Source organism: Microcebus murinus, chromosome 23 (assembly GCF_040939455.1).
Source record: "Microcebus murinus isolate Inina chromosome 23, M.murinus_Inina_mat1.0, whole genome shotgun sequence".
NCBI classification, from domain to species: Eukaryota; Metazoa; Chordata; class Mammalia; order Primates; family Cheirogaleidae; genus Microcebus; species Microcebus murinus.
Window position 1 is genome coordinate 26,977,715 of NC_134126.1, and position 17,916 is coordinate 26,995,630.

The window sequence follows — 17,916 nt, forward strand, 5'->3', positions numbered from 1 at the left end:
TCATCAGGGAAATGCAAGTCAAAACCACAATGAGATATCACTTAACTCTAGTGAGAATGGCCTTTATCAAAAAGTCTCCAAATAACAAATGCTGGCGTGGATGCGGAGAGAGAGGAACACTCCTACACTGCTGGTGGGACTGCAAACTAGTTCAACCTCTATGGAAAGCAATATGGGGATACCTTCAAGCGATACAAGTGAATCTCCCATTTGATCCAGCAATACCATTGCTGGGCATCTACCCAAATGATCCAATGACACTCTACAAAAAAGACACCTGCACTTGAATGTTTATAGCAGCACAATTCATAATTGCAAGGCTGTGGAAACAGCCCAAGTGCCCATCAATCCAAGAATGGATTAATAAAATGTGTTATATGTATACCATGGAGTACTATTCAGCTCTAAGAAACAACAGTGATATAGCACATCTTATATTTTCCTGGTTAGAGCTGGAACCCATACTACTAAGTGAAATATCCCAAGAATGGAAAAACAAGCACCAGATATATTCTCCAGCAAACTGGTATTAACTGAGAAGCACCTAAGTGGACACATAGGTACTACAGTAATAGGGTATTGGGCAGGTGGGAGGGGGGAGGGGGGCGGGTATATATATATATATATAAGGAGTTAGATGTGCACCATCTGGGGGATGGTCATGCTGGAAACTCAGACTTGTGGGGGGGGAGGGCATTTATTGAAACCTTAAAATCTGTGCCCCCATAATATGCCGAAATCAAAAAAAACACTAAAAACCAAAAAAACAAACAAACAAAAAAGTCAATGAATTCCTATTTGAGGGAAATTTAAAAAATATTTAAATGAATAAAAATTAAAAAGTCAACAAAAACCCCCTGAATACTACATGTAGAACAGAGGAAAGAGTCATTAAGAGACTAAGAAAGTTTGAAAGATACATTCACATCAAGTTATTTTTGTGTAATAATTTTATATAAAGACATAAAAGAGATGTCTTTTAAGATCTATAAACATGACCTACAAAAAAGATATCTTAACACATATTGTCATATTTCTTAAACACTGAGAACCCTAAAAGCCACAAGCAAAAGGAGAACCATATACAAGATAGACCAAGCATCTCATGAGACAAATTGTCATAATGGAAACATTCTTTGTAAATTCCACTGTATAATCCCTTGCTCCCATAATATTTGTGCCATTATAACATTACAATAAACTGAGTGCAAAGTACAGGATGAGATAACCGTACTGCTAACAAGAAATAGTTCTGGCAATAGTAGAAATGTAAGCCTCTGTTAACCTTTATAAGTCATGGAGAAAGCCCAAGACAACTGTATTAGTGGATATTCTAAAATCATAGAAATATGATTTTATTAAATCACATATATCTTTTATAATTTACCAGAAGATCTTATTTCTGAGGTACCAGCAGTAACACTTAAGTATAAAACATAATATTGAGTGTTTTGTTGTTCCTATGTATTTTATAAAAGCTGAAGAGTAGAGAAGGAAAAAAAGTAACTAAATTAAATAATTTTAATTTCAATCAAACAGCAAAATCAAACACTTGTTTACACTCCCATCCCTAAACTAGAATTTATCATAGAAATGCAATGCTTCTAAAAGAAATAAAGAAATCCTTTGCTAGACAAACACAAAGAATCACTAAATGAAGTTACATTCTCACTTTCATATTCATTAACTATAACCTCTGTTCCAAATAAGATAAAATATTTAATTAAATAAACTCTCAATGAGTATGAGATCAAAAGGCTAACCAGGCTTATAAAAAGTTAACTCTTGCCCTCCACACCTTATACTTCTAAAATAAGGCAAGTGGAGTGTTTCTTACATGTACATATAAAAGGCAAATTCTTTGTTAGAGGTCTGGATGAATTTCCTTCTGATTCAGAAATAGAAAAGAAGGTTTACCGCAAAATTCCAATGAGACCATTCAAAACAAATACAGTAGTCCCCTCATTTGTGGTTTCAGTTACGGCCTGGGACGTGCACCCTGAAAATAGGTAAACACAGTACAATAAGATATTTTGAGAGACAGACCATATTTACATCACCTTCATTACAGTATATGGTTATAATTGTTCCATTTTGTTACTAGTTGCTAGTAATCTCTAACTGTGCCAATTTGTAAATTAAACGTCTTATCATTCATATGTATGTAAAGGGACAGGTTCTACCTATACTGTCAGGCATCCACAGGAGCTCTTGGAACATGTGCCCTACAGATACAGGGGGATACAGTATTCTCCCGCCTTCTAAATTCTAGCACCTTTTGTCCTGTTAAAAGTATCATCGCCAATCACTTTACCAAAGTACGTGAAGAAACTGATGGAAGCCAGAGAAGACCTGGCAAATCTCATTCCACCCCTTCCTGACCCAAAAAACCCAAAAGCACTAGCTTTGGTAACCCGATAATACTCTATAAATTGGTAATTTATAATTTGATAAATCAGTAATACTATTTCAAAAGGAGATCTGGAGCAAATGCAAAAATGTATGTAAGATTGGCGGTTTAATTTTGGCGGAGTAATTTTGCTGAGGCATCTGTACCAACTTCACTCACTTTCTGTGACTTACAACTCTGGTAGTTTTTGCTGGCCTCTAAACCACATTCCTAAAGTTTCTAAAAAACCTAGAGAAAAAGTTATCTCTTACCACATTTGCTATTGTAACATCTAGAATATTTTATTGGTATTAAACAAATACCTGAAAAACTATTAACTACTACTCCTCTCCCTGGACTTAATGGTCAAATATTTTACAAAAAGGTTGACCCATTTAATGAATTAAAAAATATTTACATACTGTAGCTTATAATAGGCTTAAGTAATTATATTGTAAATTTAAGGAGAAAGGAAAGAGTGATAGGAGTTAAAAAGGTAAATAGCTGACATCATCCAATGAATTAAAACAGGCAATTTAATAACAGCATTAAAAGATAGTTTTGTTAATTAATAAAACAACGAACTCTCATGGGCAGCCTGGAAATCACTGAAGATTGTATGGACTCCACAATTGCTTTTCTGAGTAATTAAATCGACGAAGCAGAAGAGCCCCAATTTAAATCTTTGTTTGTTAACAGGATACATCAGAGCTGGCCATCACATTTATACTTAATATAGGAAGACTCAATGCAGACTAGATACTTCAAATAATACTGATTTGGTGTGTGTGTTGCTATTTTAACATGAGTGCTTACTGTGTGCCACCAATTAATGTTCTAAGCACCTCACGCGTGGCAACTCATTTGAGCCTTACTACAATTTCATGAGGTAGGTACTATCTTTCCTCCATTTTACAAATGAGAAAACTGAGGCACAAAGAGGTTAAACTGCTCACAGTCACACAGCTCCTTGATGGTAGATCCAGAATTCAAACCGAGCAGTCAGACACCAGAGCCTGCCTTCCTAACCACTGGGCTGTTTGGGGCTTCACTGGCATCTATTTATAAATATAACTCAGCACAAGGCCCAATCATAGGCAATTTCACAACATGTTCAAGGCTGACTTTTCCTAGCTTTCTTTGCTGCTGTATAACACACAGATACTATGATAGATTATAATGAGTAGAAAAAAGGGTGAGTTGGTTAGTGGATCACAAACTGAGACTTAGGCTTTCAAGTCATTTTCCTTTCAAATGTGGTTAGTGTTCTTGAAAATATGGAGGAGGCAAAAAGATATCAAGTCTACTCATCCAGGATAAATAAGATATAAGCAATGAAGAGTCAGCATATCAAAAAATGCAATAGAGCTAACAGAGTTATATACTGATATTAGCATAAAAATTTACTAGAAAGAAGCTAAGAGTACATTTTTTAAAATCATCAGAATATCTGCTCACCATGAATTTCCATAGTCCCACGCCTACACCTATGGAACCAATTATTACAACACCAGCAACAATTCCTTCAGGGGGAAAAATATAATAACATGATTAATAGAAATATGAACAATTACATATTTCATTACATTAGTATGTCACAGTTCACATGACATACATATTGGTTCTGAAGTTAAAGAAAGGAGACATGAATTGCATTTTGTATATGGCTTCCTTATGTCACAAGTTTGACCATAACACTGCATGTTATTTGTCTAGTTTTCTTAGAAAGAAAAAGAAATGAAGTATTTAAAGTAAAGGGTGGCAATGCTCAAATACAAATTTTTTGACAGGTTTGAGAGGATTCTAAAGTGTTTTGAGCCAACCGTGCTCAATTTTCAATATTCTGATCATTGATCATTCAAATACGATGATGGAATTATATCATTTTAGAGCAGAAGGTATCCTAAAGTTCACTCTCATTTTGTAGATGAATAAACTAAGTCTCAGAAAGACGGAAATTACATATGTGGTGAATGGGAAGGCCACTTACTTAGTTCATAGCACAGGTAAGAGGAGTGTAGACATTTCCCCATCATAGAAAAAATGCCTGTATTATCATCTGAGATTAGAGGGCAAAATATATTTACTTTGCCTACAGAATATGCTCCGCAGTGTTGAGTCTATTGTATTAAGAGATGAAATTTCATTTAGGAAAGCTATATTTACTTGAAGCTTAACAGCCCTTTTTTGAGCAAAACAACAGCAAATAAGTGATCAAATATATTGATCAATGTGAAATGATTTTCACACTTTGCTTTGTATTCTATCGTCTTATAACAACCCATTTGCCCTCCTCTCTTCCCATCCTCATTCTCCCTTTGCTTCCCAACATCTCCCACCCCCCAAAATGACCCTGGACTCTTCCCCTTTGATCTGCACTAAAAGAAATTATCAGTGACACTACAAAAGCAACTGAAGCTAATGTTCCTAATGAGCATATAATTGTCTAATTTGAGTTGGGAAATCTCTTGGCTTGTCCCTAGGATGACAATCTTTCTATTCTTTAAAGTACCTGGTACTTGGCTGGGTGCGGTGGCTCATGCCTGTAGTCCCAGCACTCTGGGAGGCAGAGGCAGGTGGATCGCTCAAGGTCAGGAGTTCAAAACCAGCCTGAGCAAGAGCGAGACCCTTTCTCTACTACAAAATAGCAAGAAATTAATTGGGCAACTAAAAATATATAGAAAAAATTAGCCGGGCATGGTGGCGCATGCCTGTAGTCCCAGCTACTCTGGAGGCTGAGGCAGAAGGATCGCTTGAGCCCAGGAGTTTGAGGTTGCTATGAGCAAGGCTGACTCCATGACATCTAGCCTGGGCAACAGACCAAGACTCTGTCTCAAAAAAAATAAAACAAACAAATAAATAAATAAATAAAGTAGCTGGTGCTAGAGAAATTAGTCATCTGCCTCTATTTAATGCTTACTAGCTCTGTGACCTTGGGTAAGTTACTAATCCTACAAAAGCCCCATGTTTTTAGCTGAAAGTTGGGTATAAATGCTACATTAGTGGATTGTTGTGAGAAGTAAATAAAATAAAAGTGAGAAAGTACAAAAATCTCAGTGTTATAGTATTTGCCACAGAACAAACATGAAAATGTTACCCAAATAAAAGAGCATTCTTATTCTTTGGTGTGGCCTGAGGAAATGATAAAATTTTCAGAAATCCACCTTGGAAAAATAATAGTGACTACATGCCATAACTCTTTCAGCTAATATTTATTCAACTTTTGCCACTGTGCTAGGAGTTTTCATATTCACTATCACATTAAGCTTCAAACTCTTAAACTAGGAATCACAACGTCCATCTCATAAATGAGAAAACTGGGACTCAGAGATGAAATTAATCAGTTGGCTTGAATAATTACTAAACAAAAAAATAAAATAAAATAAAATAAAATAAAACAGAATTCAAACTGTGGTCTAACTAACTGGTTTAACTCCAAAGGACAAACTCTGTCTTCTACATGGTATTGTCTCAAAAACAACAGCAGCAGCAACCACTAAAAACAACAACAACAACAACAAAGACCATAAAGCCCATATTCTCAGTGGGTGTGATATGTGAAGGTGAAAAAAATTTTCACTTTTTAGAATGTGTAAAGTACGATACATATGTGGTACATAAACAAATTACGGTATATGTCTGCTGGGGGAGGATTAAGAAAAAGTATCTAGGCCGGGCGCTGTGGCTCACGCCTGTAATCCTAGCTCTTGGGAGGCCGAGGCGGGCGGATTGCTCAAGGTCAGGAGTTCAAAACCAGCCTGAGCGAGACCCCGTCTCTACTATAAATAGAAAGAAATTAATTGGCCAACTGATATATATATAAAAAATTAGCCGGGCATGGTGGCGCATGCCTGTAGTCCCAGCTACTTGGGAGGCTGAGGCAGAAGGATCACTCGAGCCCAGGAGTTTGAGGTTGCTGTGAGCTAGGCTGACGCCATGGCACTCACTCTAGCCTGGGCAACAAAGCGAGACTCTGTCTCAAAAAAAAAAAAAAAAAAAAAAAGAAAAAGTATCTAAAAAGGTCCTTGGTGAAGAAAGGCAAGAATGATAAGGCAAATCAGTGATAAGGCAAATTAGAAAGTTCTCTGAAGATCAGTCTCTCTCTGGAGAGAGAGAGGAATTAAATGGGGGCAGGAGGGAATCAAATACTTCCAAAGTTCGAAGATCATGTGTATCATTCACTTATATTGCAGTGTAATGGCTAAAACAATTTTGTTGTAGTAGTTAACTTATCTTTAAAGTGAGAAAAGTAACCTGATTCACACAACAAATTAACTACATGAAGATAATTTTCAGATATATATCTTACAAGTAAGACCACAAAACAATGTTGCCATATATCTGCTTTAAGAAGGAAGGAGCTCCTTCTATTTTTAGCACAAGTTGGAATTATAAGAAACACTAAATAGAGTTTTCCTAAAAGTCACAGAGACTTGAAGAATTTCAAAGAAAAAAAATAAGTACTGTTTTTCCTTTGGGTAGATGACTAGTAGTGGGATTGCTGGATCAAATGATATTTCTATTTTCAGCTTTTTGAGGTATCTCCAAATTACTTTCCACAGGGGTTGTAGTAATTTGCAGTCCCACCAGCAGTGTAAGAGAGTTCAGTCTCTGCACATCCACACCCCTTCTGATAATCAACTGTAAACAATATTTTAAAAATTGTGGAGACTTAAGAAATTTAAACACTTGATAGATATTATAATAAGCAACTATGATTAATTTTTAGGTATAATGTGGTTATGTTTTTTGAAAACTTAAACTTTTAGAGGTATGTTCTGAAACATTTATGGGTGAAATGATGTGCTATCTGGGGTTTGCTTCACAATAAGCCACTCAAGTTAGAATGGGATAGGTGAAATATATTTTTAAAAAAACAGTTGCTTTTGTAAAAAGGGAAACTAAATCAATAAACCACTTGCTAGACAAACCAGGAAAAAAGTAAAAACCCAAATAAACTAAATCAGAAAAAAAAGACATTATAACAGATACCACAGAAATACAAACATCACCAGAGACTATTATGAATAATTATACACTAACAAACTGAAAAGCCTACAGGAAATGAATAAATTCCTATACATACAAAATCTCCAACAACTGTATCAGAAGAAATAGGAAACCTGATCATTTATGCATAATGATATTATATCAGTAATAAAAAGTTCCCCAATAAAATAAGTCCAGATTGGATGGCTTTACTGCTGAATTCTACTAAACTTTCAAAAAAGAATTCCCACCAATTTTCCTCAAACTATTTCAAAACATTTAAGAGAAGGGTATTCTCCCAAGCTCATTCTACAAGGCCAGCATTAACAGAAATGGTATGATGTGTGATATAGTCTTCACAGTAACCCAGTGGAGGCAGGGGGTATCCATGAGGCAAGTGGGTATCCATGAGTTGATGATTGTTGAATTAGGGTGGGTCCACAGGGATTCACTGTACTGTTTTTCTTACCTGTATAATATTTAAAGTTTTCCATAATAGTAAGTTTAAAAATAAATAAATAAATGGCAGGACAAATTGAGAAAAAGAAGACAATATTCTCTTCCAGAAATATGGATTGTTCATTCCACAATGATAACAGTCACTGCCTCAGAGCCAAACTTACCAACTATAAGTGTAGAAGGATCTACAGAAAAAGAAAGGGGAAAAAAAGAATTACAGAAATAAAAATATTAAATATTCATTGATTTACTTAGCAATTTAATATAACATCAATAAGCTACACTTGAAATCTCCAAAGCAACTCAAATTCCCATAAATCAAAGAATTGTAAATAAATTTATGAAAATAACTACACATTACCTTAATCAAATAAAAAACACCACTGTCTCTATCTGTTCAACAGAATCAACACTATAAACATAAATTATGATAAAGAGTTACTGAATGCCAAAACAAACACCATCTAAATTTGGTTGTATCACTTGATGGCAAGAAAGAAGTTTGAGAAGCTTAAACAGTAAATAACTGCTGATTCAATCCTACTACCAAGAAACTATAAAAAACTCAAATCCCTTTCTATCAAAACTCAAAATTACTGCATCACCTTATTATTTTTATCTTTTAATGACTATGGATGACGCACTGTAAAATAAACTTTACTTTCAAATAAGTACATGCATAATAAATAAGCTGCTTTCTAGTGAGGTGAATAAATTTACTCACAGTACCATTTAGAACAGGCAATATTACACAGCAGAAAAAGCACAGGATGTGCACTATGCACTGGATGTGAGCTGTGCAAGTTACTCTCTGAGCCTCTAATTCTGCATCTATAAAATGAAACTAAATATACTGATTTTGTAGGGACTAGTATCAACAAATAGATGGTGCAGGGTATATGACACTATAGTACATACCCAATAAGTGTTAACTACTATGATTTTTCAATAAGTGCTAAATGTGATATGTTATATTGTGCCCTGAGAGAATCAATTAATTTTACATAAGAGCAAAATTTCATAGACTTACTATAGTTATGATATATTTGTGTTATTTTATTATATAATGATATTTATTATATTTTTATCCTCCTATTCACTCATTAGTTTAATTTCTTCAATTATCTTGTACTTTCTACATATCTTTTATTGTTGAAAGAAATATTTTGCCAGGCGCGGTGGCTCACACCTGTAATCCTAGCACTCTGGGAGGCTGAGGTGGGAGGATCGTTTGAACTCAGGAGCTCCAGACCAGCCTGAGCAAGAGTGAGACCCATCTCTACTAAAAATAGAAAGAAATTAATTGGGCAACTAAAAATATATTAAAAAAAACTTAGCCGGGCAAGGTAGCACATGCCTGTAGTCCCAGCTACTTGGGGGGCTGAGGCAAGAGGATTGCCTGAGCCCAGGAGTTTGAGGTTGCTGTGAGCTAGGCTGATGCCACAGCACTCTAGCCTGAGCAACAGAGTGAGACTTTGACTCAAAAGAAATATTTCAACATTTAGGTCTACAACAAATTTATATAAAGTGATATTTGCTTTGCCTTGCCTTATTAAAATTTGGGGACATACAATCTAAAAATTTCAGATCCAGAGATGTCATAAAATTTTAAGAAGTCAAAAATTCCATATAAGGGTTAAAATTTGTGAACTCAATCTAACACAATCAATATGAACCACAAAACTAATGTTGAGATTTAGATAATGAAGCATATGACGTACTGTTTATATAAATCACAAATAATCACGAAACAATATTATGAACTATTTATGGATACATACATGCAGTAGAAGCATGAAAACGTAGATGAGTGAGCTCACCAGCCTCAGGGCAGTAATTGTCTCAGTGGTAAAAAATCACGGGTAGGGAAATGTACAAGGGAACTTTAACAACATCTGTAATGTTTAAATTCTTAAACTATGTAAGTAATGGCAAAATAGGCTTCAAGATAACACTTATACAAAATCCTTAAAAAATATAGTTCTAAAGTATAAAAATATAGTTAAAAACCTATTATTTGACACCTCTGCAAAGTGCCCCAAAGCAGGAATGGCAGTTCCCCTTTTAAAGAGGGGAACTAAATGGGGTGGACAGGCAGGGTTCAGAGATGCACACATGCAGGGAAGGGCCCTCCCTAAGCCACATGGTGTGGGTAGCAGAGAGCCCCAGTCTCTAGCTTGCAAAGTCAGAGGATGGAGCTCAGGCCTGACAGAGGATCTGGAGAATAAGGGGGCAAATCTGAGGGGTGGTTTTGTCATATTTCTTGACATTTGTGGGACTTAACACAAACAGTTGCTTTAGAAAAGTTACTGAACTACACACTTATTTGTTATGCAGTTTTCTACTTCTGCGTTGACTTCAATTTAAAAGATAAAACAATTTTTTAAAAATTATGCCTTAGATCCATCCTGTTGATTATTTTCTAAGAAAGATAAAATAACAAATAGTCTCCATTAAAGCAAGAATGTCTCTAAAAATGGCTATATATTAGGCAAGTTGTCAGGCAAGAAGTCCTACTGGTGGCCTGAAGCAGCATCGATTACTAAGACAGGTCTCTTTCATTCTTTCGGCAGGTATTCTGAAGCCTAAAGCATATTTTACTTTCACAAAATTGTCATCTGCAGAGCCCTGTAATAACATAAACTATGTGAAAGAATTGCTGTACTTTCAATTACTTAGAAGACACTGTTGAGATGCTTTACCGAATTAGCAGCTTCAGAGAATCTGCAGACATCCCTTAACATGCTTTGAGGGATGGGTCTCTGTCAAGGAACCAGACCCAGGACTCAGCCTCAAGGATGGTACATACTTAGATCTTCAAAGAGGTCTTGAAAAATTCAATGACTCCCTACACTAGCATGGAAAACAATTTCTTCACCAATCTTAATTTAACATTGTTTTTCAATAGGGCCACAATATTTTTCTATATTATTGTAACTGATTTCTTTTTAAGGATTTTCCCTAGCACAAACTAAGTCTGCCTCTATAGAAAGTCAAAAGCATTAGTATCAAAAACCCTGGCTACCAGAAATAGAGACTATTTAATTTTACAAACTTGGTTAAATTCATATTTCCACCAGACCAAATGAGATCCATACTCAAGAAACCTGAACACCGTCAACTGACCTGAAGGGATCTTCCCTTCCTTAGGTATACTTGCTGCAGGAGAAAACATGGTTGTCCTGGGAAGAAGTTCACCCTGGGTTGCTGTAATATGAACAGAACTGGATCTTTGTATAATCTGGAGGCCCTTAGTCACTGGGACATGTACAGTAGAGGACTCCTGTGCTGCTGGAAGACTCTGTGCAAGTGAACCCTTTGCTGTGGTGGATCTCTGGGCTGTTGGTGTGGCCAGTGTAGCAGAAGCATTAGCTGTGATTGGATTCTGAGCTGCTGCTAGAGCCTTTGTAGATAGGGTATTTGATGTGAGAGATGTCTGGGCTGTTGCTGGGGTGTTTGTGGCTGAATAATTTGCTGTGGTGGGTTTCTGGGGAGTTTGTGAGGCTCTTGTAGTTGGAACATGTACTGTGGAGGGTTTCTGAGGAGTGGGTGAGGCTCCTCTAGCTGGAACATGTACCATGGAGGGTTTCAGAGGAGTTGGAGAGACTCCTCTAGCTGGAACATGTACCGTGGAGGGTTTCTGAGGAGTTGAAGAGACTCCTGTAGCTGGAACATGTACCGTGGAGGGTTTCTGAGGAGTTGGAGAGACTCTTCTAGCTGGAACCTGTACTGTGGAGGGTTTCTGAGGAGTTGGAGAGACTCCTCTAGCTGGAACGTGTACTGTGGAGGGTTTCGGAGGAGTTGGAGAGACTCCTCTAGCTGGAACATGTACTGTGGAGGGTTTCTGAGGAGTTGGTGAGACTCCTATAGCTGGAACATTTACTGTGGAGGGTTTCTGAGGAGTTGGTGAGACTCCTGTAGCTGGAACATGTACTATGGATGGTTTCTGAGGAGTTCGTGAGACTCCTGGAGCTGGAACATTTACCACAGAGGGTTTCTGAGGAGTTCGTGAGACTCCTGTAGCTACAGCATGTACTGTGGTGGGTTTCTGTGGAGTTGGTGCAACTCGTGTTGCTGGACCATTTACGGTGGTACATTTTGAAAATTTAATAGAGCTTCCATACCTGAATGTGTCCCGGATCTCCGAAATAATGGGAAATTATTTTCTGTGGCCTCGTATCCTGTGGAGAAAATATGTTGAGAAAAAATTAGATAAATATTGCTATCCAACTTAAGATTTCTTAGCCATTGCTTCCTCTATGGAGGAAGCTGTCTTTCCCTCTCCATAAACACCTACATATGACTTTTAGGAAACCAAGTCTTACTGCATATTTCCCAAGGATCTGAATGGCTGCATTGCTTTTCATTTGATATAAATTATACCTATTAGGGACTACAGCATAATTATGTCAAAGTAGTATTGAGGCTCTTATACTGTCTCCTTGAGAGAAAAGGAAACCAAAGTTGGAATCAGAGTGATCTTATTCTGTAACCTATCTCTCTTTATTTGCTCTTCCAAATTGCCTGCGTTTGCTCATGCCAAGACCACAGAAAAACAGAATGCAATCATTGGACCAACAGAGAGAATCACAGCATAGTTACTTTTCCCACTGCTTTCAGGACATGTTAGTGAGCTTGAGAACTTGCTGTGTTGTACTCCTTCTCAAAGTAATATGGCAGTCTGAATAAAAATCACTCCCATTTCTCCTGTGCGAGTTACCAACGGTACGTATATTAGTTTCGTTCCTCTTTAGATTTCCGGTTAGATAACCATTAACGTCAAACTTCCATTAAGAACATGTTCTGAGAATAACAAATCTAATGACACAGCACTGATGCAGTCTTCAGAGCCACTGTCTCTTTGGGTCGCTTGTACAAAGTCTGTTATGGCAGCTATTAAGTAGAGCTGAACCCTAGTTTTACCACATCCTAGTGACCTTGGGCAGTTCTCTAATCCCTTTAAACTTAAGTTTTCTCATCTGTAAAAACAGGATAAAAACAGAGCAGATTGCACAGCATTACCGTAAGGTTTAAGGAAATAATTTAGTAAGTTTCTCACACAGTGTCTGTCCCTGAAGCCACAGGTTGTACCATCCAGTACTCCTGCTGCCAGTCCCATCACACACATCATGCCCTCGTTTATATACACACACCGATGGTGCATGTTGTTTTCTGCTTCCTTACCTGTCTCACAGGATGCTATAAAGAATAACTCCAGTAAAATACCTACCAGGTAACACAGCACTTAGCGGGCACTGAAAACATGATAGATAGTATTATTAGGGTAAGTGAACTTTTTGTATGGACTTTTCTTTCTAAGGCCCTCACATATTCTTTGTTCTACTAAGTTCTCATTTTTGATCCATGGTAGCTTACATACTACCATGGAATTTAAATTTCCCAGAAATTAATTTTTTAGTTATCTTTTTCTTATTGTCACCTAGTTTAATCCCACTGAAGTCAGAAAGCATGCTCTAAGTAACTTCAATTTTCTGGAATGCACTGTAATTTAGTAAATACCCCATGTATACTTGAGACTTGCCATCTGTTATTAAGAGGTTCAATGCTCTTATATGTCATTCATTTAATTGTTTCACAGATCTTCTATGTTCTTAGTAAAGTGTAGTTGCTTGTTGTTATTAGCTATTGAAAAACCTGTGAGTTCTCCAACTATGAATGTGGATTTGTCTATTTTTTTCTTTTCATTTTTGCTACATATTGGGGTTGTCCTCATTATTATAAACTCTTTCAAGTCAATATATACACTGACATTAATATAATTGTACAAGTTCATCTTAGCACGTAATGTACGTATGATGTATTTTTCCATTCTTTACTTTCAACCATTCTGTAATCTTATAATCAAACTGTGTGCCTTGTAAATTGTAAATATGCTTTCTTTTTAAATCTAGTGTGACAGTCTTAGTCAAATTACATTTCATACAATTACTGATACAGTGGGCTTTTATAGCAACCACCTAATTAATAAGTTTTCTGCTCTACCCATCTACCTTATGTTCCTTTCTGTTTCTCTTCCTCTCCTGTTCTTTTTTGGATTAAATATTCATCATGATTCCTTTATTAGCTTGTGATGTATGCATTCTTTTACCATTCTTTTGTGGCAACTCTAGAGATTACAAGATGTCCTGGACTGTATGTCAGTTATGAATTTTCACTTTTACCACTTTTTAAATACTGCTAGAATCTTATAACTTCTACACTGACTTAATCTTTTTGACTTTTGCTTTATTAAAATGGTACATTTTTATTCTAAATATAATTCAAACCCAAAAGACATCAGATTAATTGTTCTGTAAACTCAAGTGTTCATATACTCTTGCAAAAGTTCTTCATTTCATCTTGCATTTTCGTGTTTTGTTCTACCTGGCATTATTTTCACTCTACTTGAAGAATTTCCTTTAGTTTTTCACTCTGTACAGGTCAGGCCTGCTGGTGACAAGTTCCCTCAGTTTTAGTCTGAATACATCGTTATTCTGCATTCAGTTTTGAAGAATGTATTCATCGGGCATAGAATTCTGGAAGAACAGTAATCCTCTTACAGTATTTCAAGATTTCTTCTTGTCTTTTGGCTTGCACCAATTTTTTGTTGAGAAAGTGATCAGTTATACTGTTGCTCCTACAATGGTTTCTTTTGTTTGTTTATTTTTAATCTCTGAGTAGTCTTATCATTGTTTGAGTTACCAAAGGTTTCCTATGGGGCACCTTGAAGTGAGTTGTTTCTATTCTGCTTAGAGTCACAGAGCTTCTTGAATTTGTTGGCCGATATATTTCACCAGGTTTAGACAATTGTCAGTCATTATCTTTTTGAAAATTTCTTCTGCTCCCATTTGTCTTTTCTCTTCCTCCTCCTCCACCTCTTTCTTGTCATCTCTCACTTTCTCTCTGTCTCCTCTCTTTCAAACATGTGTTACAACAGCTTAACATGTCTTTAATGTCTCAAACTTTTTCCTATAGTTTACATTTTTTTGTCTTTCTGCTTCAGTTTGGACAGTTTTAATTAACCTGTCTTCCAGTTCGTTATACTGCTTCCACTGTGTCCAAGTCACTGTGAAAACCTATCTATTGTGTTCTTAATTTCAGATATTTTCCAGTGATACGTTGGTCATTTTACTCCATTTTGATAGATCCTATTTTCTGCTGAAGTTCTCTAAATTTTCTTTTACTATCTTAAACATATTAATGACTTATTTTAAAGTCCTTGTCAGCTAACTCAGTTATCTGGATCTTCTTTATTTCATTCAGTTTTCTCTTGATTTGGTGATATTTTCTTGCTTCTCTCCATATCTAATAGTTTTTTCTTATATGCCAGACATTGTATATAAACATCCAGATGGTACCATAAGATATGATAGGCAGATTGTATTGAGATGATTGTTTCTTCAACCTGTCAGGCATTGAGCTGGGCTACAGTTTGAGTAAGATTCAGGCTTCCTCTGCTCTTGTCTCTGTTCCCTGGGAGTGGCCCTTCTGGGCTTTGGCTGGAAAGTCTAATGGATCTTTGGTGCCTCAGCCCTGAAAGACTGCAGGAGATCCAGGTCTGTGCTTTATAGTTCCCCCAGCCCAGCCATCTAGCCTCCTTCCCCACACAGCTTCATAATGAGCACAGGTGTCCTACGGAGGAGTGTAGACGTGTGCTTGCTAAAGGCCTGTTCCTCTCATGGGCACTTGTCGTCCAAATACTACCAGGTTCTGAGATCTTACTGGGCATGGTAGAATCACTGGAGCCAGCTTCCCAGGCTCAAATGCAGCCCTAGAAATCAGCTAATGGCCAGTGGAAAAAATTGGCTTTGCATGTGAGGACCTCAATTTCCAGTGTACTACTACTCTAGCCTTCCACAACCATTAAAAGTTTTGCTGGTTTCTGTCTTTCCTGGAAATGGTCTTTTGTCTGGGTCAAGATGGACCCTCAGCCCAGGTTCAGAATCAGCAAATGGCCCCAGGGAAAAATACAACTGACTCAGATCAGATTGCTTTGCCTTCATTTCCTACCACAGGAATTTTACTTCATTCAACCTAGTTTTTCCACAGCTGTATCTTATGTCTTTAAAAGTTCGATTTTTAAAAAATGTATGCAGATTGTATAGCTGTTTTAATAGAAGCATTGGCTGCCATGACCTACTTGAATTACCAGGTAATTTTAACTACCACTTAGTTTTTTGGTTTTTATTTCGGCATATTATAGGGGTACAAATTTTAAGGTTTCAAAAAGTGCCCCTCCCCCCTCCCCAGACAAGTCTGAGCTTCCAGCGTGAGGGTCTTCCTGATGGTGCATATCTCACTCATTTTGTATGTATATACCCGCCCTCCTCCCCCCTACCACCTGCTGGATACCCAATTACTGTAGTTCCTATGTGTCGGTTTAGGTGCTGCTCAGTTAATATCAGTTTGCTGGTGAGTATATGTGGTGTTTGTTTTTCCATTCTTGGGATACTTCACTTAGTAGTATGGGTTCCAGCTCTAACCAGGAAAATATAAGATGTGCTATATCACTGTTGTTTCTTTGAGCTGAATAGTACTCCATGGTATATGTATACCACATGTTATTAATCCATTCTTAGACTGATGGGCACTCAGGCTGTTTCCACAGCCTTGCAATTATGAATTGTGCCGCTATAAACATTCGGGTGGAGGTGTCTTTTTTGTAGAGTGTCATTGGGTCTTTTGGGTAGATGCCCAGTAATGGGATTGCTGGATCAAATGGTAGATCCACTTGTATTGCCTTAAGGTATCTCCATATTGCTTTCCACAGAGGTTGAACTAGTCTGCAGTCCCACCAGAGTGTAGGAGTGTTCCTCTCATTCCACATCCACGCCAGCATTTGTTATTTGGAGACTTTTTGATAAAGGCCATTCTCACTGGAGTTAAGTGATATCTCATTGTGGTTTTGATTTCCATTTCCCTGATGATTAGGGATGTTGAGCATTTTTTCATATGTTTGTTGGCCATTCTTCTGTCTTCTTTAGAAAAGTTTCTGTTCAAGTCTTTTGCCCACTTTTCAATAGGGTTATTTGATTTTTTCTTGCTGATTTTTGTGAGTTCTAAGTAGATTCTAGTTATCAGCCCCTTATCAGATGCGTAGGATGCAAAAATGTTCTCCCATTCTGTAGGTTGTCTGTTTATTTTATGACTATTTCATTGGCTGTGCAGAAGCTTTTCAGTTTGATCATGTCCCATTTATTTATTTTTGTTGCTGCTGTGATTGCCTTTGGGGACTTCTTCATAAACTCTTTGCCCAGGCCGATGTCTAGGAGAGTGTTTCCAACATTTTCCTCTAGAGTTCTAATAGTTTCATACCTTAGGTTTAAGTCTGTTATCCAGCGTGAGTTGATTTTTGTGAGAGGTGAAAGGTGTGGGTCCTGCTTCAGCCTTCTACAAGTGGCTATCCAGTTTTCCCAGCACACAGAAATCAGAGGCATTCATATACGCCAACAACAATCAAATTGAGAACCAAATGAAAGACTCAATTCCCTTCACAATAGCAACAAAGAAATTGAAGTACCTAGGAGGTAAAAGGCCTCTACAGGGAGAACTATGAAACACTGAAGAAGGAAATAGCAGAGGAAGTAAACAGATACAGATCCATACCATGCTCGTGGGTCAGCAGACTCAACATCATTAAAATGTCTATACTACCCAAACTGATCTACAGATTCAATGCAATACCTATTAAAATCCCATCAGCATTCTTCACAGATATAGAAAAAATAATTTTACGCTTCATATGGAATCAGAGAAGACCCCGAATATCAAAAGCAATCCTAGGCAACAAAAACAAAATGGGAGGTATTAATATGCCAGATATCAAACTATACTACAAAGCTCCAGTAATTAAAACAATCTGGTATTGGCACAAAAATAGGAATATTGACCAGTGGAACAGATCTGAGAATCCTAATATAAAACCATCCTCATATAGCCATCTAATCTTTGACAAAGCAGACAAAAACATACGCTGGGGAAAAGAATCCCTTTTCACTACCACTTAGTTTTAAGATCTAAATAACTGACAATTTGATAAAATTAGGGAAAATAAATACAAAATAGATCAAATAAATTGC

At 36.9% G+C, this 17,916-nt stretch overlaps 2 protein-coding genes across 4 annotated transcripts in view; both read right to left on the bottom strand.

Moving 5' to 3' along the window:
* The window catches only part of LOC105869204 (complement decay-accelerating factor-like), a 37,044-nt gene that overhangs the window by 6,441 nt on the left and 12,687 nt on the right, over window positions 1-17,916 (bottom strand). For 2 of the 3 annotated variants that reach the window (XM_075996892.1, XM_075996890.1), the window contains 4 exons: window positions 11,962-12,018; window positions 8,002-8,022; window positions 3,848-3,912; window positions 1,838-1,999 (listed from right to left, as the gene is read on the bottom strand). In XM_075996892.1, coding sequence (XP_075853007.1) covers window positions 1,979-1,999; window positions 3,848-3,912; window positions 8,002-8,022; window positions 11,962-12,018 — 164 coding nt within the window. In that variant the 3' untranslated portion in view covers window positions 1,838-1,978. The remainder of the gene's footprint in view (window positions 1-1,837; window positions 2,000-3,847; window positions 3,913-8,001; window positions 8,023-11,961; window positions 12,019-17,916) is intronic. The other variant, XM_075996891.1, reaches the window with a different exon arrangement.
* The window catches only part of LOC105869192 (complement decay-accelerating factor), a 55,648-nt gene continuing 48,591 nt past the window's right edge, over window positions 10,860-17,916 (bottom strand). The window contains exon 8 of the mRNA XM_075996888.1: window positions 10,860-11,044. Within this exon, the coding sequence (XP_075853003.1) occupies window positions 10,875-11,044 (170 nt within the window). The 3' untranslated portion in view covers window positions 10,860-10,874. The remainder of the gene's footprint in view (window positions 11,045-17,916) is intronic.